General features: G+C 39.7%; 1 protein-coding gene across 1 annotated transcript in view; it reads left to right on the top strand.

Moving 5' to 3' along the window:
* Positions 1–27,224, top strand: part of BLNK (B cell linker) — a 98,052-nt gene that overhangs the window by 25,174 nt on the left and 45,654 nt on the right. The window contains 1 exon segment of the mRNA XM_080347390.1: positions 4,558–4,604. Coding sequence (XP_080203516.1) covers positions 4,558–4,604 — 47 coding nt within the window.

Genomic DNA, 27,224 nt, shown 5'->3' with positions numbered 1-27,224 from the left:
TCTTGCTACCACTAGATGTCAGTTTTACACACTTTAAACTGGATGAATACATTAAAACCAAAAATCTTCCGTTTGCAATAGAAAGAATTGCCATTTTTTCTGGACTGACCTTTAATTTTAAGGAATCCACATTTTATTAACCTTCACTTTTGTTTTACTCCATGGTTTACTCCGTCTGAGACACTCCAACAGTTTCTATCAGATATGACTGGCAAAAGTCTATAGCTCACGTGGTATTTCTAGAGGCCAGCACTGAGACCTGATTCCATAAAGACATTTTTACTATGAAATGCCATATCTTCTCTGACTAACTACAGATAGTCTACTATGGCAATTAATAGGGGATGTCATTAACATAGATTGTTAACATTTTATAATTTTTCTGATTTTTACTCATATCGACTGCCTAAATGTAGATCATTTTTACTTATCCTCCAGATTTCTCTCTCTCAGAAATGAAAAATATAGCTGTAGATTCCTCCTAATCCTGGCTTCTTGAAGGTTTTTTATCAATACCAAACAGATTCCATAAACATGAACAGGTCTTAACATAAAGTTGGTCATACTGAATACAGAGTTTCTATAATATATTATACACTTTGCCATAACATTAAATCCCTTTACATCAAGTCAGTCTTGGTCCTCTCTCCCCCATTCAAAAAAAAAAAAAAAAAATAAAACACACCAAACTGAAGAAAATCAGGAGCAAGACCAACTCATTATACAGTACTATAGTCAAATATATATATACACATACACACAATAAGCAACAAACATCTCACAGCAGACCTCTCTAAACTGGCAACATTACAGAATGTAACTCAGTGTTTTTGTAAGGTAATGACAAGACTGTCACCTTACATACAGCTTTACTGCCTAGATATTGACAGCTTATCTAGCAACACAGTATCTTTGTTTATCATAAAGCCAAAGGAATCCCCTCATCCTCATTTACATCAAAATTTGACCTTTTCAAACTGTTCCTTCAGGGCTCTCCTGGATTGTTCAAGGCATTATTTGCACCTGTGGTCATAACCATGTTATACAGGTGCTTACCTACAAGAAGGGGCTGAAAAGTAAAGATGGGAAAAAGATATATGCTTCTATGAAGTTCAAAATACAGTTGAATAGACTGTATCATACAATCAGCTGTATCAACAACGTTCTTCAAAGGTATCTGAAAACCTTCTATAGGCCATAACTCTATCAAAAATACCAATCAGCACAACCTCAGATTGTAACTGGGAAAGCATAGCAAAAAACTCCAAAGCAAATGTGGAGGCCAAAACACATCACACCTTGTGACTTCTGACAGCCATGTTTATGACTTGGAAGCCATCCTTAGAGAACTGCTAAACCTGGGGCAGTGAAGGTGCCATAAACGCTACATACTGTATTACAACATTCTACCCCACATAAGAACCCCATTCCCATTACCTTCCTACCACACTTACTCAGCTTCCTCAGAGCAGGACGCCATTCGCATGCTGACCACCCCTACCAGTCGTCCTCCACATGTCCCCAAGTCTGCAAAATGCCACAAGCCCCACCCAGCCAGAGCACGTGAGCCACATGTACACGCACTGGCCATTTGCAAAACACATGCACAGAACCAGAGCACCTCAAACATGCCAGTTCACTGTGAGTGTACTGCACAGTCCACATACATGAAGAGGTCTAAACTTTTCTAGACAAAAATGCATAAAACCTACTTACACGTCTGAAGCTTCAGGTTGCACAGAAATTTAGCTTCTCTTTGCTTTTGATGTAAGTCTTCCCCTTCCTCAGCACCCATGGTGGCAAGTAGCTGCAGCAGGGTAGGCTCAGATCTAAGGCGTGCTTCTGCAAGTAAAGGAGTGAGTGACACACTTCAAACATTTGCACCACTGCAGCATTTCTCCCCCTTCGTGATCCTATCTGCAAAACAATGCTGGTTAGCTTGATTGGCAAGCTGAGTTTTGGTTACTGTCAGGTGCCAAGCTAAGTGAGCTACTGAGAAAGTTGATGTCAGCTAAATGAAGCAGTCAGTAGAAAAGAGGAAAACAATAGCAGGTTTGAAGATAACATAATTTTTATATGCTTTCTAAATTGCACCATAACACAAAACTGTAAATACAAAACACCCAAATATCTCAATCTGTCCCTTTAGTTCCTCATTGTATATTGGGCAACTCAAATCCTTCCAGGAAAGGAACTACTTTAACTTCTTTTTAAACATATTCATCTGCAATATCTACATTCATGCCAATACAAATCAGTAACAATATATATTACAAGCAATAACAGGAAAAACACTTAAAACCTGTAAGAATCAGTCATCTTCTTAGAGAAGCTACTATATAATTTTAAAAATGTTGAGTTTGCAAGACATTTTTGTACTCTTTTCCAGACCAGATTTTTTTTGCTAAAATGGAGCAGCAGCTCTTAGTTGTATTCAATGATGCAATTTACTGCAAAAAAAAATAAACATACAAAATAAGAAAAGACAGCTTTCAGCTGGACCCATAGACACCAGTCTCCTCCAACTTCAGGGAGGCTCAAAGCTTAACCCCCTTATTGAAAACCATCACAAAACAAAACAGCCATCAAGTTTACACTCTCTATATAAAATATTCACCAATAGAAGAAATACTTAGATCCTCCTCTACCAAGCTCAATTGCTGTTTAAAAAATTGCTTGATCTGACCCTACATGCAGCACTTGCCTTTGTAGGAAGAGCTGCCTTGGCAGAGAGCTGCTTAAGCAGGAGATTCCAGCAGACATCAACTTGGAAAGGCAGAGGGAATTACACAAGCTATTTAGCTAGAATCACCAATTATACCTCAGCAATCTTAATACACACAAGCAAAGGTTTAAATATTCTGTTTTACAAAGGAAAGAGAGGAATGAATGAATTAAATCCTTGCAACAAAAAGCATAGCTGTTTCCTCCTCTTTTAGAAGGTGTAATAAGAGGGGAGGAAATGGCCCTAATATGGCTGGTCATTGATCAGCAGGGGCAATTTGGTGAGTCATGTTTACAGCTGACAAAGTCTGAACAAGCCCAGCTGGGCCTGTATGTCAATCAGACAACTCAGTTTTAAAATTCCTCAGGAATTTGGTGATTTCTAGATCTGCTAGATCATCTGCTAATTACCATAACACTACATGTAGATTTGCAGCTGCTTTTTGTTGCACTATAATTATACAAAAAGTATTAAATGTAGGGGGTTCTCTAGTGTCCAAAATGGCATATTTCAACAACAAATATACCAAAGAACTTAAAGGAATGCAGAGATTCACTTGAATTTAAATACAGAGGAAATGTTTTCTCTGAGATCTTACACGTTCTCCACTTGATCTGTTTGTCTCATACACCTGTTATTACTGTCTCATTTTTTTGTGCCTGATAAAAACTCATCTATCATGCTGATGAAGTAGTGAGAGAAAAGGCAAAACCATTTGAATGAGACTGATAGCTGGAGGGTTATTCAGAAAAACAGATAGAGGTGGGCAAACGTCAATCATATTACAATGAACTCAGTAGCACTGAAGTCACTGGAAAGTATCTGTTTCAGAGATTTCACTTCCATTATAGTTGCACCTATGACGTCTCAGGAAACAAGCAAATTAATTTCCTTTTCCTGACACAAAAATAGAAGGAAGGTTAGAATTGCATCTATTAAATGGATGTATTTTCAGCCTGACCTATCCCCTGTTGAAATCTATGGCAAGAAAGAAGGTGTTCTAGCATTAGCAGGTTTCTGGACTGAAACCACGCAATCACACACTTGGTCTGGATACAATACCGAGATTTTACAGGAAATTTTGCACTAAAGTAAAATCCATAGACAAAAAAAGGTTATATTTATACCAGCTTAAAACTCTGATTTAAGAAGTTCAGCTGCAAGCTACGCACTAGCTTGAACATCAGAAGTACTTCTGCTGCTTTAGTGCACGGCACGTTCTCTTTGGCACATTGAGGTGAAAGGTATGTGGTCCTGCACAGATGATTGAAAGCATTTGGCTAAACTGTTTCCAGAGCCTGAATTAGCTTGTGCAGCACTAGAATGGGCACTGTGTGTCCAGAAGAAATTATATTTCTTCTTCATTCTTAGTTTTTCATGGGTTGAGGAGTCATGCAGAAGGCTAGCACAAGAACTGACCAAACTGGGACTTAATAGTCTCCCAACCATTGTCAAATTAATCTTCCACTCAGCCATTATTATACTAATCTGCTGATTTCAGTAAAAAATCCAAAGAGATTCTGTGGTGGAGCTGGAAAGAGACCATATAAAATGGCTTGCTTATTGCTTTTTGAATTATTCATTCACCAGCATACTTTAATCAGCCACATGCCTAGTTAAATTCCAGTTTAACAATGTAGTATGTGCTACCAGCTTTCCAGAAACATTACAACAGGCCAGTAACAAAAAGTTAAGCATTAACCAGGAGGAGACAAACACGTGGTTATAAAACTAAAAACTATTTTTAGGTCTTTGCTTAGTTCATTTAATGTGTTGGTCATGTTTAAACGGATCTTTATTTTAAACACAATACCTGGTTTATCTCTTTTCAGAATGTATCTGATTATGAGCTGAGCCGATTCAAAATAATGCACCAGCCGTAAGTTTCATATTATTTTCTGCTTCTCTGTCAAATGACTAATACTCTGTTATGCTCTGACAGATTGTCTGTTAATAAATAAGGAAAAATGATAATTGAAACCTCCTGCTCATGTGAAGGGCATTAATTGATGGGGGTGGAACTTCCTCAGGACTGGGACCTTGGAAGGTTTACAGGAACTGTATTTCACATCAGCTGACTAGAGAGTCTTTTCTGCACCAGCTGCTGGGTAATATTCTTCTCAGAACAGACAGGGTAAACCTTAATATCAAGAAAAGCACAAGTTAAGCTTCTTCCAGAATACAAAAGCTCTTTACTTGTATAGTGTATGAGGCCACATTTTCAGAATTGGTTAAGTTAGATCAACTTAAGTGAGCAAATTAACAAAATGCTATGTTGAAAGTAACTTAAATAGAATTTAAATAGAATATTGAATAGGTAAATACAGGTGTAACAGTTAGGAAATGCCTTCATATAATTTGTGGCAAATCAAGTTAATTTAGAAGGATATCCTTAATGTTCAGCTACATTGTTTCTCTTGTATTACTGGACAGAAACAATATTAGGGAGTTTTCTCCATAAGCAAATGAAACCAAGAAAAGTTCGGTTTATTATGGATGGGTTACTCTACTTCCCCCATTGGTTGTTATTATTCTATGTAGCATTTTCTTTCCCTAGCCAGGAAAACATTATATCTATTTACAAAATCAGAATCGTTTTTCAAATTCCACTCTATTGGTAAGAAACAGGAGGAATTTGGAGGCATTTTTACCCATGAACATCCTATTCCTATTGATAAGAATTTGATGAGAGCATAAGTTAATATTCTTCTAGGTTTGTTTTAATAATTAACTAGATGAGTAAGGAAAATATCAAAGGACTTTCTTGCAAAGTAATTAAGTCTAACAGGACATCGTTTTGACAAAAAAACTTAGAAAGCATGAATATAAAGTTAACCAAGGGTGCGACCCCTGTTTCTGTGCTATAAGTGAATCTGATCTAGTGCAATATTTGCGCAAACAGAAATCTACCAAACTGAGACCAAGAGCTGCACTTGTACTGATGTGAGTATTCAAGCTTTGGATTCTCCAGTTGTATATTGGAATAAGGAAGGTGTTTTGTAATGATTTCTGTTGTCAATTACAAAACAAAAGACCAGAGTAGATCAAGTGCAAAGTAATAAAACTTCTAAAATGCACAGTGTGGGTGTCAGGTCCCTAGCACCAACTTTTGTTTTAAGATCTGTTGCTCTTACATCTTACTACTTGCTACTGCAAAAATTGTGTGAGTTTCTAGCACTCTAACAGTTTGCATGTTTTAACTGGGAAAGGTCTACATCGATCCACCTAAGCCAGATGAACAGGCCTGTTCATACAGCAGGCAATCCCCGATGGACCAAAACGCTAAGGATAGATACAAGAAAAATAATAATTGCCGGACAAGGTGAGATCAAAATCCTGTGTTTTCTGGCAGTGGCCAGTGCTTCAGGTCTCTGCCTGTTATGAAAGTTTCTTCATGGGCTTCATTAGGCAGAAGCTAGGTCCCCTGACATGCCACCATCAGAAGTTCTTGGCCTTTCCCATTCCAGTTTTCACCAGTGCAACACTTGATGTTCTTCTTTTGCATAAGAAAGATTCTGAGCCTAGAAGGCTCTGTGAAATGAAACATGCTGTTATTCTATATTCTGCTAGGAAATCCCACTGCAGATGTACCAGGAGCAATCTGCAGCCACGCGTGGGTATGCTTCATGGACTTCTGCACCAACTACCTCCACTAACTCAATGGGAGGCTCTTTTCCCTTTAGTCAGTGCTGTACCACTTGTCTAAGGGGTAAAAGATTACAGGGGCAAAAAAGACAAAATATTTTCTCTGGGAAGAGTTTATCATAGGAATTCAGTTTGGATATTCTGAAATAAAGTTTTTTTGCTCTACACTTTTCATTAAGTCTCTTATATTCTGTTCATTCATGTAGTATTTCCTTTGACAGCCTAATGACAGCTTGATGTAAACCAGTTCTCATCAACACTTAAAGCCACAGGTCTACTTTGATCACTTTTGAGCAGCTTCTGAATATAGTAGTGAAATTATCAAGGTACAGTCTCTACTAGTGTCCTGTCCTATCCATGAAATACAATAATGAAAGATTTCCTTCCCCACTTCTCAAAAAATTAACAGAAGAGAGGTGATGTTTTCATACATGGGACAGCAGAGTAGTGAGGCACTAGTCCAGACGCCCCCTGGAGCTGGCTGCCAGGGTTGTGCAACAAACTGCTCTCGCAGGTCTATATGTTTTCAGCAGTCCTGACATCATGTTTAAACATTGAACTTTGCTTAAAGCCCTTCCTCTTGCAGAAGCACCATTGTGCTTTTCACTCTGCACAGCAGATTCAGTTGATACACACTCACCCTGAATCCCTGGGGTCACCCAAAACACCGAACAAGTTCACTCCCAAGAATGGCAGTACAACAGCACTTTCCAGATACTTCCCATTGGAGAAGTCTCAAACATCCCACTGACTACAGTCATGAGCTTATTTATTCACATTAAAATTTATGCCAGGAAGAATACTATCAAGAACATCACACTACATTCAGGAGCCCTCTTTAAGAGAGTAAAAAATCAAAATCAACCTCATAGCACAGACATTGCAGAATACTGGAACTTATTTCCAAACGTGCTATCTTGCTGTCTTCACTTAACATTTCAATAAGCAGTGCAAATAAAATTGGCATTTATGACTGTATTCAGCAAAACTGGCATATAGCCTATACCTCAGTTATAAACATCCTTAATTTGAAAGCACAGCTTGAGAAAGAAATGTAATTACAGCTCATTCACCTCAGTGTAGATAGTCCAAGATTTACAGTATCAGATGTTCATATAGAAGTCGTTTCGCAATGCTTTCAGCTTACTCAAGTTTCACTTTCCCAGGGACCATGAAATTAAAACACCTTTTTATAGCTAATGTGATTAGAAATTCATCCCAGATCAAACTCAGAAAAAATTTTGCTCTCAATTTATGAGGTGTGAGAACTGTTTTTTAAAATCAGAACTGGAATTTTTCATTAAAAAATTGGTGCTCTCTGTCATGTGCAAGTTCAGAAGCCTGTTCAGGCTGTGTCGGATTGCAAGATAAATGAGAAATCTTCACCCACAAACTAGGTATGAGATGCCAAGTCTTGACTTTAGCATTTGTGAATAGCAACATGCAATTATGGAAGATCTTGGATAATAAGTGAGCTGTGATAAGGAACATGTAATTACAAGCTTTGTTTAATTATAGTGTGAGCAGCATTTGATCTCCTTTTCTTGAAATAAATACCTACCAAGTTTCACTGTTATGAAAAAAGTTACTAGTTTATTTTACCAGGAATTTATAGTATATGCAGAAAAAAATTGCTATTTGTAAATCAAGCAAATGTTCTATAATTAAGACTGTTTCTAGATTAGTTTCTAACAATTTTTTTTATTTATTCATAATTTTTAATAACTCCAGACTGAAAATTTTCATCCTTGCCTTCTAAGCAAAGGACGTGTCTTTTCCTGAGATGTATGAATAATTTCTCAATTGTAAGAGAAGTTATGTATCAGGAAAGTGTCTTTGTAATGAAGGAGAAGTCAAAAAATAAATTCGAAGACTTCTAACAGACTGCAATGACATTCAAATTTCACATGTAGAAAATGTTCTAATCCTCTTTGGAGTAGGGTGCGATTACATAGGCATTATTATTCAATTTATTCTTAGTCAATAAACGTAGAGTGTGTAACATGATATTTTCAGTTTCACTTTGAAATATTTTAATTTCTTGCTCCTCTATTTCTATTTCAGTGGATTACTTTGCCTAACCAAACACAGATCCTAATAAAAATACTAATAAAATCAATGAGACTTCTATGACTATTAGACTGTTTCCTTTAGAAATAATAAGGAATTTTGTTGTCTCTTTAAGCAAGATGCAGCAGTACATAAATCTTGTGATGATTTGTATTTGGACTTTCCCCACTACAGAGAAAGCTCCACGCTGAAAAAGCAAAGGTGGTTGATGACTTCTTCCCCAATACTTAGCAAGCAGGAAAGGTTTTCCCCTCTCCTGGGGATATACAATAATGGATTTTTAATTACCCTATATCCTTTAAATACTAGTGCTTACTCAAGTTGAATATTTTATGCCTAAATATGTAGATTTAGTTCCTTGCTTTCCTTAGCTTTGATGTAGCTTAAATGCGACTTTTAAAATCTCCATTTATTCCCAAAACTGGAAAAGGCCCAGGCTGGAAACTCAGAAGATACCTCTCCATACAGTGACCTCCCAATAAAAATGATACCCAAGAGAGACCAAAAGAGTTTTTTTAGTACATAGCCACTCTACTGTCACTGAAAATACTACAGGATACTTCCTTGGTAGCTATATACATTCAAAAAAAAAAAAAAAAAAAGCATCTGAATTTTAATTTGAATCACATTTTTATTTACTAATTTTTAGCATAGAAAGGCTGTGACAAAAGTATACTCAGCCATCAAATATTTACATAGGCAGCTGCTGCCAGCTGATTAGAATTAATTCTGGATATTCTCCTGTTCACAGGAGGATCTAGGAAATATTTGCTCAGCAAAGCAACACCATCTTGCCTCCTTTTACAGCAGCAGAGAATATTACACTCCTGCAGCAGAATGAGGGCAACAGACACTTGCATTACAGCAGTTTCTCTTCCATCCTGCTATGAGTAATAGAAACTTTTGCAATGACACCAGTTACTTGAGAAGGAGGAAAAACCTCTCACAGCTCAGGAGTATCTTGTGTTTCGTGCTCTTCTAGAAAGATCACTTCTGCTCTCATGACTAGACTGCTGTCCTGAATCCAAAGCCAGGAAAAACTGGTATTCTGAAAAAAAAAAACCTTAAGTGTTTTGCTAAAGCTTAACAATGAAAGAATGGTAAGATTACAGCATTAAAAGCCTTGTGGCACCACTACAGACCTCATGGATTTGAACTCGAGACCACAGTTTAATCATAGCACCTTGCCCATCTCAGCTCCCCAGTTCAGGTCAAGAGAAACACCTAGTCAAACACGGACAGACACACAGACACATTCCAATCCTGTGAATCTACAACTGGACATTTTTTGTAGCAGTAAGGAAATCCAATCCAATATTCCAACCAAGCTTTACCACATTTTTGAGATCTGCCAAAAAGAATTGTGATAGTCCATCTTAGCAAAATACACTGTCCAATATTTAAGTATAGTGACACTTGACACTTTTCCATAGACGAACAGTGAGTTTGTATCTTATGCATTGAATTATGTTGAAAATAATATATAAAGCAGATTGTACAAGGGAGAAACTATTTCTGTATTTCACATTCTCCTACAACTGCAACCACAGAGAAGACATTTTCAAACAGTCTTCTTTCTAAGATGGACATGGAGATCCAAGCTGGAATTACATTAATGGTGTCCTAGTTGGGATGAAAACCAAACCTAATATAGAAGCCATTCTAGCTAGCAGTGTGTTTAGCTGAAGAGCAATGTGTATCACCTTGTGTGCGATCCTGTGTTCTGCAGCTTTTAGATCATGACTGACTCATCTCCTGTCAGCCCACCATCTGCTTATAGTTCACATTTAAGACAAACTCAGAGATGCAGTAGTTAGGCAACAGCCTTACCTGTCTTGCTACATCCTTTGAATTTTTAAATTAAGAATATTTTAAGCAAACATAATGTCTAAGAAGCCCCTACTTCAGTAGCCTTTCTCACTAAAAAATTTCTTCAACTGCAGTTGTATAAAGATACTAAATATATTTGACAGAAAATAAACATTACAAGCCTGTCTTTGTTACCAAAAATAAAGATGTAGCTAGACACAACATTTGACAGAGTTTTACAGAGAAAACACACACCTTTACAGAAGAATCATTTGAAGTCGTAAGAGACTGTAAATAAAACAGCAATACAATCCCTGAAAATGAGACTACAAATAGTAGCAATAATGTGCTCTCAAAAGTTGAAAATATACAAAGTATACAAGTTTGTATTTTCTGATCAAGTCCTGATATCCAAATATTTGCTGGGGTCTTTCTTCTTTCCAAATAGCAACGGCAGCAGTTCAGATGACACCATGCTGCAGTATTGCAGCTGTGGTTAGAGTGGAAACTAACTTGGCAATGTTTTAGTTCTTGTGGTTCTGTGGGCTATATTCCTGTGCCTGGGCTGAGCAGAAAGACTATACAACAAAAGGCATTTTCTTTTCACGTACTACTGTTAGACTTAGTTATCACTATTGCAATGATGAGGAATGCCTCAGGGTTACAGATATATTGTCAGAGTTGGAGGGGTCTTTCCATTTTAATGAAAATTGCATCCAGAAAATCCAAAGAAATAAAATAGTTTTGTCCTTTTTCCCATCTGTTCTTACTGAAAATAATCCCATTCTCAAGCAGTTGAAATACCAGTTGATATTATCTAGAGGTCACCAAAGAACTGATAGGATATGAAGATGTCAGAAGAAATCCCAATTTTTCTGCCCAATACCCTTGATGCCTGCAATGACAAACAGTTGCTAGTTGTCTGAATATCTTCCATAGTACGTCTTATCCTCCCTGTCCCAGTTAGGAAAATACAGAAGCGCAGAGGTTGCAGTCATAGCTGGCTCATGTCTGTATAGGTAATATATAAATCACTATAAGCCTAGAACTGTCTCCAGAGTCTCCTCCTCTTCTTCAGTCCCATGATTTTCCATTACTCTCTGTTCTGGAGCCTGTTCAGGGAAACTTATAAAAAAGAAAATTTTAGAATTATTCAACCCTGCTCAATCTCCTTTCATGGTGCCCTCCCATGCCCAGCCATCTATGGAATGCCATTTTGGAGGCAGGTAACAGTATAATTTCAGAAGTGTTTCTTCAATATTGGAAACATTTTGCTCATTTTTATGGATTTTAAGCAAGTTAAATCACAGACTCTTTTTTATAACAGTGTGACAGACTGTTAAATAATATTAAATAATACTGGGTGTCTATTAGCCCCCTTTGAAGAGCAAGAGTGGATCCACCTCTGAGAAAAAAGCATATGCTGGTCCAGCTGTAGGGAGAGACTGTGGGATCTGTAACAATCAGCTTAATCTCAGTAAATTTTAGTGAAAGTAGGAAAATGTATCTTTGTGAGTACTCTAGACCAGCTTAAATAGCAATAGAATAGCAGTTGCAGAGTAACTCTGGTTGGGTACCAAAAATCAAAAAAACAAATGAGAGGTCACCTTTTTAAGACACAGACCCAAATGACCTGCTTATGTTTGTACACAAAGCCAGAAGGAGAACCTGAGATGGGAGCTGCGGTCCAAATCACAAACCAGTTCTTCATCATCATATGTCTGGCTAGGATCTTCTTTCTCCACCCTGTCAGTTGATGTGCTTTTCTCTATTACATGGCCATACTCAGACCACAGAGAAGAGGCTGTTGTAGTTTCAATTCACTGGTCTTCCCTTTTAGAAAATCATATTTGGTAATCAGAAAGTGCTGCACCTGGGACTCAGAACTCAGAAGAAAATAACTTCTGGCTCATTCAAGCAGTGAAGTGTGAAGGACTATTAATTTGTAATCACATTTAAGCAGAATTCCACATGTGCCCCAGCTCAAGTACACACTGGGCAGAAAACAGAGCAGATGTCTTGGCTCCAGATTGGAGTCCTCTCAGTTTTTGAAAGAAATACAATATTTAATTTACAGCATGCTATCAACACATTTATGCTTTCTATAGGTCAGACATTTAATTCTTCTCACTTTAGATGAGTCTCTCTGAAAAACAGTGAAGACATAACATCTTTTTCCTGTTGTATAAGTATACAGAGCTTCATTCATTAGTTCATATGTTTGTGCTGTGATGGTAGGTGGTCTGTGGAGTATTATCTAAAATAATGAAGCAAAATATTAAACTTTTACATTCCCACTTTCTTGAATTCAGAAATAAGAACAGGTAAACAGTTGAGATCAGATACTAAGCCAAAACTACCGTGCTTAAAAATCGGGTCAGCTAGACAAGCAGGGTAGAGAAGCTACAAGATGAGCTGCAAGGAGAAGTGAGCGGACTGTGGCAGGAGGGCCTGTTGCAGCTGCAAGCCAGACAGTTGGGGCTGTAGCAACCAGTCACTTGAAACAGCTTCAGGAGAGGCTGTTCAGTGCAGCTGGCCTGGCAAAAGATGACGTACAGTTGGTAGGAATGCCACAGCGCCCTTTGTGGAACAGAATTCAAGATCTGAAACCCAACAACGTGCACAGCTACAGGTGGTAACCCATAGAACTAATAAATTTGCCAAAAATATATACTTCAAAGATTTGCCCCAAACCAACACAGAAATTGCATTCAGTATGCAAATAAATACCTCTTTACTAGCACCTTCTTCATAAATTCCCTTTCCTAGAGCAATATTAATTGTCAGGAATATAGAATGACCTTAGTAACCCCACGGACACTGGCATGATGGTCCTTGTCATACCTACATGACAGAAGGCATTAAGACTCATCAACACATGATTCAGAGAATCAGAGAGTCTCTCTGGATGGATCATCTGTCACTTACCTAAATACAGAAAGTATCATAATGGACATATTTATGAAATTAAGATTCACAGGCAACCTCCATGCTGGCTTTCTCTAATTTTCAGTGCTTCAGAGCATCTCTACCTTTGCAGGGGTTGCAGTGGTTGCAGTATAGGGACTGAGGAGCTAGTACCAAGCCCAGGAGATGCTCAGCTGCCAGAAGCAGAAAAGTTGCACTACTGGATGCTGCATGTGATGTGAAATGCCTTGTCTCAAGGCATTACATCTTGTTCCAGACACTGCTTAGTTGTCACCAGCTCTGGCACCATGCTCCACGCTCCACCACACAGTGTAAGCACACTTTGACTTTACAATCCTGATGTTTGTTTACAATTCATAGAAGTAAAATTCAGATATGCTCTGAATTCTTGAAGAGATGAGGTGTTTTCAGGTCAGACTATGGCCAATCTCTTGCCACATGAACAGCAATTTGTGCAGCTTCCCTGCTGCATCTTACAATTTAGGACTACTCAGACCATCTCTCACAGGTTATTTTCTCAAGTTTGTGGAGGCCAGAGGGATGAAAGGACATTTTCCAGAGTAGAGAAGCAGTTCAGTCTCCCTGCCCAAAACTGTCTGGGTCTGGGTTGAGACTGCTGTCAAAAATTATAATGGAATAGTATTGCCCCCATCTGCTTTAAAAAATATTTTATTCTTCCACAAACCATGCCTGATTTTTCAAAGTCTGACAATGTCCTTCTGTTCTTAATAGTCAAGAGTTCTGAGGGTGGGGAAAAAAGAGATTTTACATACTCTACAGTTTTTATACCAGTTTTCCTGTTTTCTATTCTCTTTCACCCACTGCCATCACACATTTTAGGTACTCTCCAATGATATCCTTGACAGAGCATTAAGTCTCAGTTTCTTCTTCACAATTCTGGCACTTCAGTTTCCTCAGACACCTGCTACCACAGCTCTGTCATTTCTCCTACTTAGTTCCTCACTGCCCGGTTTCATGGCTTTTTATTGTTTTACAAAGCTCTCAGAATATAGACAACAACCTAAAAATATCTTACCATACATTTCATGAAAGTAATCAGATCCTTTTCTAAATCCCTGATCTGGCTGATAGAATTAATTATCTTTATCAGTATATTTCTTCCTTATCTCATTCCTCTGACTTCAAACAATAATATTCTGAAGAAATACAAGGGGATGTAAGGCATATCCATGCTTTTGCTTTAATGAATAGATAATACAGTTCAAGATCATAGAAGTAAATGGATTGTTTCTGTTGCTTGAAATGTCAGCATGAACTTTCAGCTATATTCCTTTTAGATTACTGGCACAAACAATGTTTAAGAAATTATTCATAACTAAATGGTTTTTGTCCACACATAGCCCACAAATAGATAATTTAAATATACTCTGGAAAAAATTCTGAAGTCAAATATTTTATGTCATCATTTTGTCTTTTTAAAGAAATGGAAGTATGATTCACATACACAGTCTTACAGGCATTCTCTGCTAGCTAATCCCTTTCCAGGGATTTATTGAAAACTACAGATAAAACCAAATTTTCAACCATTTCAGCTTTTAACCAAGAGCAGTACTAAACATGTATAATATACCTGCACCACATTGGTATTTCATTGGGTTTTAGCTTAAAAAAAAAAAAAAAAAAAAGGCAGCTCTAAGAAGTCACTGAAAAATAACAAATGTGGCTAATTTCAGATCACAGAGCAGAGCCCTTACAGGTGATGTCTTTCCAGCAACACTTCTCTACTATCATCAAGATGAATATAGTATCAGATCCTCTGTTAACCACAATGAATAATAGGAATAAATTATTCAGGTCCAGAACCAGCCTAAATCAAAACCAACATGTTTATACCTATCATGTACCTTGCAGAGTCCACAGGATGGAACACCAGTTTCTAGGACAGCCCCACTTTCTGTACAGATTTGAAGCATTGTTCATTCACAACCAATGCACAGAGAACATTTTGCAACACAGCCCTGTGGTGTAGCCCCAGCAAATACCTGGGCAGGCATAGAAATTATTCTATACCAAGCTCAAAATTTTGCTCCCTTATTACTGCATTTCTTTCTACTCTAATATTCCTGAGTATTGACTTTAATTAAAGCAAAGCAATCGTGGGACAATCAAAGGTCTAATTTGTATGACATTTGTGACATTGGCCTGCATCAGGTACCTAGGGAAGAAGATAAGAATGAGCAAATGGGTCTGGGTGGGTGCCTCCTTATGTACATGTATGAGCAGAACATCATTCACTGAGCTGGTACTGTGCTGAAACTAATAAAACTACTTGGTGAACTTTGATTCAGGGAAGTGTTGGTGGCATCAGTTCCACAAGGAATAAGAATAATAATAGAAATCTATAATTTCTTTAGAAGTTCATGATACTTTGGAGAGTCTTTTTCATAAAAAGAGAAATTCTCCATGAACAGAATGAACATGAACAGAGTGATGCTCAGTAGGCACATGCAGAAATTAACGCTTCTCCTCCCACATCCTCCTCTGCCCCATGCAAATCTCATTCTCAGTGCCAGGGCCAAATAACCCATTCTGCTAAGCGCTTCCACTAAGGCCTCTTGGGTACCTTCCAGGGCAAATCCACACCCCAAATAGGAGGACAGACAGGGAAGAAAACTTCTCCAAGAATTAATCCAGTTGCAGCAAGAGATGAAGAGAAAGGAGAACAGGATGTATAAGCCCCAGAGAACCATCAGAAGCAAGAGTGGCTTGCCAGTCTGCAAAGAAGCGTGTGCCACTGCACCCTCCCTTCTGGTGGCTGGGATCAGACAGAGGTAGATTAAAGCTGGCCGGTTACGAGTATCTCTGTTGCAGTCACTTTTAACTGCTGGAAGGGGATAAGATTTGCAGACCAAGCAGCAATGCTATTCTTCAGAGTTACCCGGGCTGTCAGTTGGCTCCAACACAGGTCACTGCCTCCAAGGCAATTTGACCTCAAACACTTTCAGTTTAACATTAAATAATCAGTCTGTCTGAAGGAGCAAATTTTGTGTTTCTGTGTGCATGTGGAACAGATGACAGTAAAACTGAAAAGCAGAAGTGCAGCTTTGTACACAGTGGGTTTGTCCCCAGAGAAATAAAACACATTTTCTCAGCAGGTGCTAAAATGAGTTTGCTCAGGAGACTCTTCATGAGAAAATCCTACTGAATTTACTGAATTCACATCTTTGCCTATTCCACAGTACATGCACACACATACTGCCTGTTTCCTCCAGTGAGCATAAAGACAAACCCAAATCCCATTCAATTAGAGTTGCATTTTCAAATGCATCTCCTACTACTATTACTATACAAACAACTTTAAATATGCCATTTTCTAAGTATGCCATTTCATATCCAAAGTGACAACAGATTAAAGCTTTAGGATTTCTAGGACAATTGCAAGGAGTCTTCCAAAATTAACACTGTGGCATTGAGCCACTTGACCCACAGTGAGGAAGATAAAACTTCTGAAAATTAATAGTCTTTAAAAATCCTTGGGACAGAAATGTATCTTCTCTCATCTACTAAGACACAACTAAATGCCCACATGCAACTTTTCTTGTACAAGTAGTGTTTTCTAGTTTAAAATGGCTTATATGCATCCTGGACATGGAAAAATCCATTCAAATAGACAAGTTAACTAGAGGCTGAGATCAATGCTTGGAAAAAAACAGAGATGTATTATTACGCAGTGTTTCACCTGTTTATAGCAACCAGTAAGTAGTAAATATGGAGAATGTAATGAGAAGTCATGTTCCATAAACTCATGGTTTCCAAATACCAGCTATGGGACACTGAACAGTAAGTTACGTAGGCAGTGTTTCGACTCAACTAGAAACTGGGGGGAAACAAAACTATATCTAAATTGGCATAGTTTTAAACAATAGAGTTTGAGTGCTCTTCTAGCCTGGAACCAAGTTACACTAATTTGCATTCAGACCCATATGATCAAGCACAAAACCGTCCCAGGCAGCATGTGACAGTCTAGTGTTGACCTTCTATTTCCCCTCCACTCTTCATGCCCACACCATATTCCTGGCATGCCTTCCTACGGATGTTCTAAAAGCAGAAGAGATCAAATCTATACAAATTCAAAATAGCAGGCAAAAATAAAACCTGCAACATGGCTACAGATTCCAGTTCAGATTCAGGTGGTATGAATTTAGGCTGGTTTCCCATTCCAGTGTAAGTGGTATTAATTTTGGCTATGTTCACTAAACTTCCACAGCCTTGAGAAACAGGACTGTTGCAATTCTTTAGTGACATTCATGTGAACACAGACTGATCAAGCCAACTTCCTGCTACTGACCGGCCACATTTACATTCACATTACTGTTTCTCAAAGGAAAAGCCAAGCAGAAGTACTCAAAACTGTCTTTTAAAGAGCAAAATATGCAACATATTGTGGTTTCCCAGATTGCCTAGAAGTGGGGAAGTCAAAACGAACAAATACATTTGGCAAGACAGGTCGTACATGAAATTCATTTGAAGAATTCTTTCCTATAAAGAACAGTTGCATCCTTGCATCATCAGGACTTGTAAGAAAATCTTTGGCATGATCTTCTCTATTAATGTTAATATTAATTTTACTAATTGAGGAAGGGTGAAGAAATGGGTTTTCTAGCATGCCTGAGAGAAAAAGTAAGTCTTACATGGTCGTGTGATGAAGAAAATTGAAACCAGCTTATCAAACTGATTGCTTACTTCAAATCAGGTTTCTCAGCTGTTTTATATACATTGAAAGCACTAGACTGTATCTATGAGCATTAATGTAATCTGTAAAAAATAACTTCCTCTTGAAATAGTCATGCATAGTTCATTGAGATCCTTTGATGCAGCACTGTCTCCTCAAAGCACTAAAAATAAAAATAATAATTAAAACAATGTACTGTAAAATTATGTTTTAAACTCATCTGTTTGAAGGTTTTTTATTTACCTCCTTATTGTTAAATTTTTATGCAACATGATACAATTAATAATTCTCCTAGCAGTTCAGAAATGGCTACTTATAGCCAAGGATGTACATATACACTGGCTTGGACTTTTCACACTCACTCCTGCAGCTTGATTGCCCAACTGTCCTGTGGGCCACACCTCCAACCTGGGACACATTCCTAGAGTTTCCTCTCATGAGGAGGCTGTGGGCAGATGCTGTTGCATCACTGAGCCTCACCCCTTCATGGAGTCCAGAGGTGGCTTTGGCTGACAAGCCAGATCAGGAACTCAAACAGGCCCCTATGTTCCCCAGGCTAAACATAGTCATAATCTGTAATCCACATTAAGACAACGGCATGAATAATCTCCATAAAAAGGTGTTAGCATCAAAGCTTACGAATTTAAAAGGAAGATGTGTACAGCTGATATTTTATACAATATTTAACATTGTAATATGAATACTAGTGATATTAGTAGCTTCAGCAGAAATCCCTGACAAAGTCCGAAATCATCACACAAACCATGCACTGGAAGGCATTAAACTAGAGAGCATTAATTTCAGTGGAAATCAGAAAAAGCAGTCATCAGAGGAGTCAGAGAGAAACTGTCAACAAGACCATGAGACTTGTCAGTGGTAGCAGTCAAACTCTGGATTTTGACTAATGGTTTCTCTACAGTGATTGGCTCTGTATGAAGATGCTTGTTCTGACCTAGGAACACCACTTTTCAAGGACTAAAATGCTTCTAGGCAAGTCTTCCAAACCCTTGTTTCTGTGCTATGGGAGTTTTCTAGCTACTCAGCAAAGCAAAGTCAAACCACAAATGATCTGAACAATAGAGTATAGGAAACTGGAGACCTGACCAAACAAGAAATATCTGGCAATTCACAGAAAATTTTGACCAAATGAAGATAGGATACTCACAGTCTCAGATGGAGTTTGTTCCACCAAGTCTTGTTTTGACCATGCCTCAATAACCTCACAGCTCTTAAATAGTAACCAGAACACATCACCAGAGAGAGTCAGCAAACAGAAATAGCAGAGGAGGTAAAAAAGAATTTTAGTTTCTCAGCATACAACATAAAGAAGTTGCTTTTTTAAATCTTTTTATTTATGAGCATTACACAGTCATATTAGGAGAGGATCAGAGAGACAAAGCCAGATTAAGCCACAACACTTGCAGTGATGAGCCAATGATGTTGAAACAGTGACATTTAGAAAATTTCTCCAAGCATTTATAAGGTCTTTTACAAATTTTCAATGGCATTTTGAGCATCCAAAAAAAAAAAAAAAGCGAAAAGCGTGCATGTTCTGTGAACCATCCTGCCAAAAGAATTTACTGGCAAATCCTGCATTACCTGTGTTAAGTGATGGTGCCAGGAATTTATCCTTTTGTAGCCATACACAGGAAAATAAAGTTACCAGCTATCCACATCATCACAAAAATGGCAGAGTTCATGTGAATGCAGATTCTTAAAACATTAGATAAAAAAATACCATTTAGGTAAAGGACTTCAATGATCATGCTCCAGAAAACCAGTACTGTGGGAAAAACTCTGCAAAAACCTCATCCAAGACAGCAAGATACATTCTTCTGGGACACTGTTATGCCTGCACCCCTGTGACCTGTCCCTCACCTTGACTGAGCAGCACAGGCTGGTCCAGGCTGCCAAACCATGTCTCTGCAGGCAGCAACACTTGCAGGTGGGTGGCCATGCCTCTCCCACTGTCCCCGCTGGCCCTAGATGTGCCAGAGAGCAGGGAGGTGGTGCAAGCATGCCTCGAAACAAATCCCTCTCTGCCAAGAATGGCACTTGTGGCTGAAAAGGAAGGTTTCAGATGAACCATCACTATGGTCAAGATGCCACCCACGTGGTAAAACAAACCCCAGTTCCTCTTTGGCCTTCTCCAAATGAGCATATTAGGTCAAAGGGGCACAGTTACTGGGGTTACAGCTACAAAAATAACCTGACATTATGTTCACTGCATGGCTCAAACCTGCCTCTGCCTCCAGGCCCTCCCAGGGCTCCTGAAGGGGAAGGCAGGGTGTTTCCTGGAGTGGGGGTTATGAAAGTCCTGGCCTCCTCTCCTGACAGTGTTCCCAGAGACACTATTTTGGGGCGATGAGTAACACTGAAGGGATGGAGGAACTGCTGCTGCTCTCTTGCTCTGTCCCTGGTGCGGGTCTGCAGGGCTCTCCTTGTCAGCTGCAAACTTGTCAGTGGTTTGCTCCTCTCTGTATTGACTACACAAAACTCCTCTTGACCATAGACAGGATCAGTCCAAACATGGGCCAGAAGTTTGGAATCTGAAACCACCTGCTGGGAAAATGAAGAGGCCCAGGGCTGCTGGAAGGGGCTTGAATGTGTTCTTTATTTAAGGTTTTTCTCTAGTGGTTGTCCTGTCTTGTAGCATCCAAATAGGCTTTCTCAACACCAGGGTAGATGGCCAGATAGGCTGATTTGGAGGCAGATCAGAAAGGGCCAAGCAAGCTGTAGTCATTTTTTGGTGAGGCTACACTGTTCAGATCTAGATGGTTTTGATGCACATACACATTTAAAATGGGGAAGAGAAAGAATTTCACTGTAAATAGAAAGGCTTCATTTGACATTTGTGGGGGGGTGGCTTTCTTCTCTTAATTACAGGACTTTGCACTTGACTCTCTACTGGTTTCCTAGGAAGAGCATATTCCAAGGTGGCCAGGAGAAAACACTCTCTTAGATGGCTTAGGTTTAAGATTAACTTAGGATACTGGGTCCTGTATGCGCTCGTTGAGGGTGAAGGAGCTAATTTATTCTTTGTCCATGTTCTGCATGAGCAAAGAGAGCCAGCATAGCCCACATCACCAGGTACCTGTGACTGCTGCTAATTCTAGGCCAAGGCTCTTTTCTCCCCAAGTAAAAATCCCAGTGTCAGTATGTCTTGTTAGGACGGGATAAAAAGGGAATTAAGATATGGCCCATGCAAGCATTCAGAGGCCCAGCACTGTGAGGACAAGTATTTACCTCCTTTCGCTGTACTGCTTTCCGGACAGGTGAAAACAAGCCTGGATGGAGTAGTAGGAAAGGGTGTGTGTCGGGGGGGAGGTTGCCTACAAACCTCTTACAGATATTAAAGTAAAGCAAGGCTGTGTATTGGGCCATGTGTGTGCACAGAAGAAGCAAACAGGCTGAGGTATAACCAGTGGGCTGGCCTCATGGGAGATGCCACAAAATCTCATGAAGAACTCTTGTGCAATGGAGACTTTCTTAGGAGTAACTTGTTGACAGCAGCACTGGTCTAAGCAGTTACACACCCTCTTCCTCCCACCCTGTGCTGCACCCTCACAAACATCTGTGCACCAAAAAAAGAAAAAAAAAAAAAAAATCGGGAGGGAACTTATGTGTTTAAAGCCCCCTTTTTCGTGACTTTTTGCTACATCACTCCCCAGTCTGTTTTACCACAGCTACACAAACAAGTAGGCCAGCAGATTACAGGGATGAGAGATGCTGCATGAGCCACACTGTCACCAGGCTCTGAGCACAGGGGACCTGGGGACTGCCCTAAGCATGAGGCAGCAGCAGCAGCTCCTTCCCAGCCAGCAGCAGGGAGATGACAGCGCTGCAAGGACAGGGATGAAAGCCCTCTGCACCAGGCTCTGCAGAGCATTCAAACTAAGCCTGTGAACTGTTGAGTCAGGAAGAAACCAGGCGAAACCAGTATGACCGTGAAAATCACAGGCTGACACCAAAGATCTCCAAGGGAAACGGTCTGGGATTTCTGTGACAGTCAGGCAAAAGGCAGTTGTGTAATTCCAGATATTTGTGTAATAAATTACATTCAACATTATATGTTATTTCTTAAATTCCATAAACTTTATAAGATACCCCAAAAGGGGCAATTTTTTCACTATGGGCCCTCCCTAGGGAAATACTGTATGCAAATATCCAGTGATTTCCATTTTGAAAGCTCAAATATCAAAAATGTCAGCCAGGTCAAGATCAGCACAATGCTGTTATCAAAGACAAAAATCTCATGGCAAACTGTTTCCTCACAGTCATCTGCACTAACAAGAAAAGTCTGGTTTTGCCATTACATTTTCACAAGAAAAAACTATAGTCAGTACAATCTGTGGACGACACACATCCATGTGAAACTCCAGTCTAAGTGGCATGAGAATCCCCTCAAGAAATAACTTTGGGTGTCCTCATAATATCTTGCACTTATCAAAACATTAACATGATACAGATGTACATTTTTTTTTAAAGAAAAAGTTTCTTGTGTATAACAGCCTTAGCTTCTAAACTAAGCTGCAGACAGACCAAAGATACAGAAAGAGAGTGACAAGAGTCATCCTTCAAAGGTGCAGAATTCAAATTAATCAGCACTTCAGGATAAAGGCTGAACACAAATATCTGCTTACATTGGCCCTCAGAAACAACCAGCTGCCTACAAAGTTCATCTTTAAGGAGGAAAAAATGGCTGAGCCCAAGACTAAGCAAAAAAAAAAAAAAAAATCCCAGGCTGAGGGATATCAGAGCCATAAAACACAAATCAGCTACCTACATCTTGGGTGGGAACTGCCAAGTGTCCCTAAAAGGATCAGAGTTTGCTCTTGCCTTAGTTTAAGAAACAGGGCGAGAAATGTGTTGGGTTTGGGGGTGGGAGAGGTGTTTGGTTGGTTTTGTTTCTGGTTTTTTCCCCTGACAGTTATATTCAGAACGCTGGGGATAATGAGATTATTTTCTCTGGTTTTGCTGGAGAACTTCTGGGAAGTGAAAAGTCCCCCCAGCAGCATGTTGCTGCTTGACAGATCTTCCTTAGGAAGTGGAGAGGAGCAGGGAGGAGAACGAGAAGGCAGCAAAGTGCCTTCATCAGTGCCCATACCCTGGGAAGTCACCTGGGGCTGGATGCACAACAGAGGGGGGGTGCAGCTTACGTAGACTCAGCTCCCGTAACACCCGGGGCTCCGAACTGCTGTGCTGGCTCACCTTCCTCTAAGACCAAGCCAGCGCTTCCCTGAGGCACTCGGAAAGGTCTGAAGGGAGGAGCGGATTAGTGAGGACTCGCGTTTGCTTCCAAAAGCTGCACCTGGGCGTCCGGTTCCGCCGCCACCTGTGCGCGTCGCCGGACGGGGCGGAGGCGGACGGCGGGGCCGGGCCGGGCGCCCCGAGCACCGGTCCCTCCTCTGCTAGTGCCTGCGGGTAGGACGAAGCGAGGCTTCAACAGCCGGTCACGGCAGCGGCCACGATTTAACCCAGCGGAGGCTTGTCTTGTCGGACAAGTTTCCGTTGTGCTCCGAGTCACGGCCTCAGGAGGGAGCGGAGCCGAGCCGAGCTGAGCTCGGCTCAGCCCGGCAGGAGGAAGCAGCCGCACCGGCAGGTGCCGGGTCGGGACCAGCGCGGCGTATCCCGGTGCAGCGTGGAGCATGGACAGGCTGAACAAGCTGGCTGTGCCGGCTGGGGAGAAGTTGAGGTAGGGGCTGGTCCCGTCTCGGCCGCGAGTGGGGAGCGGGGCAGCGCGGGGGCTCTTGCGGGCGCGGAGGTCGGCGGGGTCCGCGCGGGAGGGGTGACACGGAGCCGCTTCCCGCAATGGCGTTGGGGAGCACTGGGAAAACCTGAGGCACGGGGAAGATGACAGAAGTTTTAGGGTGAAACGAAGTTATTACCGGTCGCCAGGGCGGTATAGGGAAGCGCAGGAGGTAAACACAGGTCTCGAGCAATTAATCGCGCACGGATTTCAAAGGAAAATGTGTCTGTTTCATTTGCAGTGAAAAGAAGACTTTTTTAAGTATCTGTTTTCAAAGCTTTGACTCACGAAGGTGTATGAGCCTTATGCAAATTAGAAACATTTAATTAATTTCTGAGTGGTTTAATCAGAGTGTCCTACCAAAATGGCTTTTGCAGTTAAGTTCTGTAATATTTCCTAATCTTCAAAAGAACTGGTGGAATAGAGGGTACTTGAAAACGGGAAATGTTCCTAAGTGAAGGAGAACAATGTTAAATACAGGGTTTGAGAGGAGAAAAAGGAGAAGCTGACCATTACTGAAGTATTTTTAGTGTGACTCAACTAGTGTGCTGGTGGAGTTGGCAATTCAAGGCTCTTTCATTGTGACTTTCTTTCTTCCTGAATAGTTAAAAGAAGTCCTGTTTCAGATTAAAGTAGTGTGGAAACTTTTTCTTACCCTGAAAAATAAGAATGAAATAGTGAAAAATATTTTTTTCCTAAAATAACCTCATACTTAAGCATTTGATATTAATTTATAAACCATTCTCAATTCTTCCTCTCCCCAGAAGCCTTCATGCAAATCAGAATAATACCTTGTAAAGCTAATTTTGATGGAATGGCATTTCTTGATATCTTTGCTTTCCATACTGTTGGGATATTGGGGGGGGGGGGAAGGGGGGGGATGTGGGGTGTGTATTTGAAGAGTTGCAGTTACCCTTATATTCCTTGGTCAGGTGCGCCTAATAAAAGCCTAGCAGACTGCATCCTACAGCCCAGACACAAACTGTGGAAGGCTCAACAGGCAGGGGAAAGAAGACAGTGAATTTCCTCACTGTGTCCAATTGATCACTTTAAATAGTCTAAATGGTGTCAGGACTCAATGTTGGTCTGAACTAGGTACCTCAAGATAATAAGCTGAGTGAGACGATGGAAGGCTTGATGCCATCAGTACAGTTACTGGTGCATAAAGAAATAAAATACTTACTTTACTGTGATAAAATTGTAGCTGGGATGCATTTTCTGCACATTTGCAAACAATTAAAGCAGGATTACTTTCAAGGCTACAGGGGAGGATTTACATGTGAGGGTTATAGTGGTCCACAACTTGTGAACTGGTTCAAAAGCTCTAAACCAGAACGGCAACCATCACACTCCTGCTGCATCTTTACCACTGGCTGACTCTCTTCATCTAGTCTAAAGTTTTAATGTCGTTTCAGAGTAACAAAGAGGAGAGGGTAGGGTCTCTCCCCCTTATGGCTAGTTCACCCTAGTTGTGCAGGGACTGCACGAGCACACATTTCTCCAACATGAATGTTCTCACTACATGCGTGCTTTGACTTGAGCATGTTAAAATGCTTCCTTAGACAGAAACCTGGATACTGGGCTACATGGTCATACTACAGTATCAGGATTTTTTGAAGTTCGGGCAGAACTTTCCATGAGTACATATTGATAGAATAAATTTAGCAGAGCTGGTCAAATACAGGAGGGGATCAGCATTACATGGTGGCAGCCATTTCTTCTTTGAAACAGCCGAATACCCCCTTGCACTATGTGAGTTGTTGACGGTGCAGCTGACTTCCTAATATAGCCTCCTATCTACATGGCTGACACATAGATGGTTCAGAGTTTGCACTGAATCTTACATGAATGAAATAGTTATGTTAAAAACCCACCTTCCTCCATATGCCAAGATGCAATACCAAGAAATATTCCTAGCAAGCATAGTTTCAACTGGTGTAATTATAGTTCATATTTTTCTAAAGAGATGTTTCTTAAAATTTCTGCTTTGTAGCAGCAAAAATTAAAGTAGCATTGCTGTTGAGTCAGTGTTTGAGAGTAGAGCTTTTGATTTATTTTTTTTTTAAGCATAGACCTGAAAAACTAGATATTATGTGGTTTTGCTCAGCTCATCTGTTCTCCATGGGTATATTTCAGCCTACTAGACCTAGCTTTTAGTTGCATTAAGAAGTCTTATGTCAGATCTGCATTCTTAGCATATTCCATTTGTTTGTTTATTGAAACAGTAAGAACTGTAAATGTTCTTATGTGCACTTGTTGTCGTATGGACATTGTTTGCAGTTGTCACTCAATGAGTTTTAATATCAGTTGGATAGGAATGCTGGAACTTCATGAAACTCCAGTATTATTTTTATATAGTGTTCATTATAAGGTACACACAGTATTATAGAAGTATTCTCTCAGTTTACATTGTGTGTTCTAATTGCTTCCGTATAGTCAAGAAATATTTATTCCCAAGTTTGGTTACTTCTCATGATATAAATTAATTCGTGGTGCATCCAAATAATTTGGTACTTTGAATGGTTTTCTAAAGTGTGGAACAAATGCATGAGCAGCAATAGCCATGCTGCTGTTGTAAGCTCTAGTGTGCCTTGATTTCAGCCTGAACTTCTGAAAAAGAAATTTATGCTACAAATGTATACATAAATAGATCCACTTATAATTGGTGATGGCACGCAGTGAAGGTAACAGAACGTTAGCAACTCAAAAAATACAGGACTAAACCTGCAGATTCTTTTGTGGTTCAACTTCCTTAGACTGTGAGCCTATGATTCCTGGTCTTTAAATAATTTCTAGCTACTATAGATGACTGTTATACCATTTCTTCAGACTTGCTATATTTTTTTATTATGACCACACACCTTAATAATGACCCTCTGCTCATAGCTGTCTTTAGTTGTGTATCACACAGTCCTTTTCAAAAGCATCATTACCATCACCACTGCAGTGACAGGGAAACTGTGGTATGAACCAGAAGCATACCATATGCTTTCACTTGCCTAAGGTCATGCAGTCAACAACTTCCAGATTGCAAACAGACTTTTCCAAGAGCACATTTTCATGTTCATTTCGGATGACTTCATTAATTTACAGCAGTTCTTCCCCAACCCCTTCCCTCCCCCAAAAAATCTTAAAACCAATATCTCCAACCATAACTCTCAAATGAAAAGCAAGTGAAAAAAGCAACTGACTTTGCTTCTCAGATTGGACAAGTGCATCGATCTATTTGCAATATTTTGTTTTAACATCCCTTGCTAAACAGGAAGGTTTACATTGCGATTCTATTAAAATCAAGAGGAGTTTCTTTAAGACCTGAATGTCCATTAGTTGTCTATCCAATTTCAAGGTATTAATGGTCTTCACTGATTTTCTACTGATAGAGACAGCTTGACTGTAACTACTAGATCTTTTCTTTATCAGAGGATTTTTTAGTACCATTTCCTCTTGAAATTCTTAATTGATTTGGGAATGAAATTATATTTAACTGTAAACTGATCCCTATGATAAAACTTCCTATTCCTAGAAGGTAATATTTACCTTTTGAGAAAATGAATGGGGAATATCTGAACATTAGTTTTGCACTGAAAGAAAATATATTATTACAG

The sequence above is a fragment of the Nesoenas mayeri genome, assembly GCF_963082525.1.
Source record: "Nesoenas mayeri genome assembly, chromosome: 7".
NCBI lineage: Eukaryota > Metazoa > Chordata > Aves > Columbiformes > Columbidae > Nesoenas > Nesoenas mayeri.
Note: the sequence above shows the minus strand (reverse complement) of the source record. Positions and strands in the feature narration are given on the sequence as shown.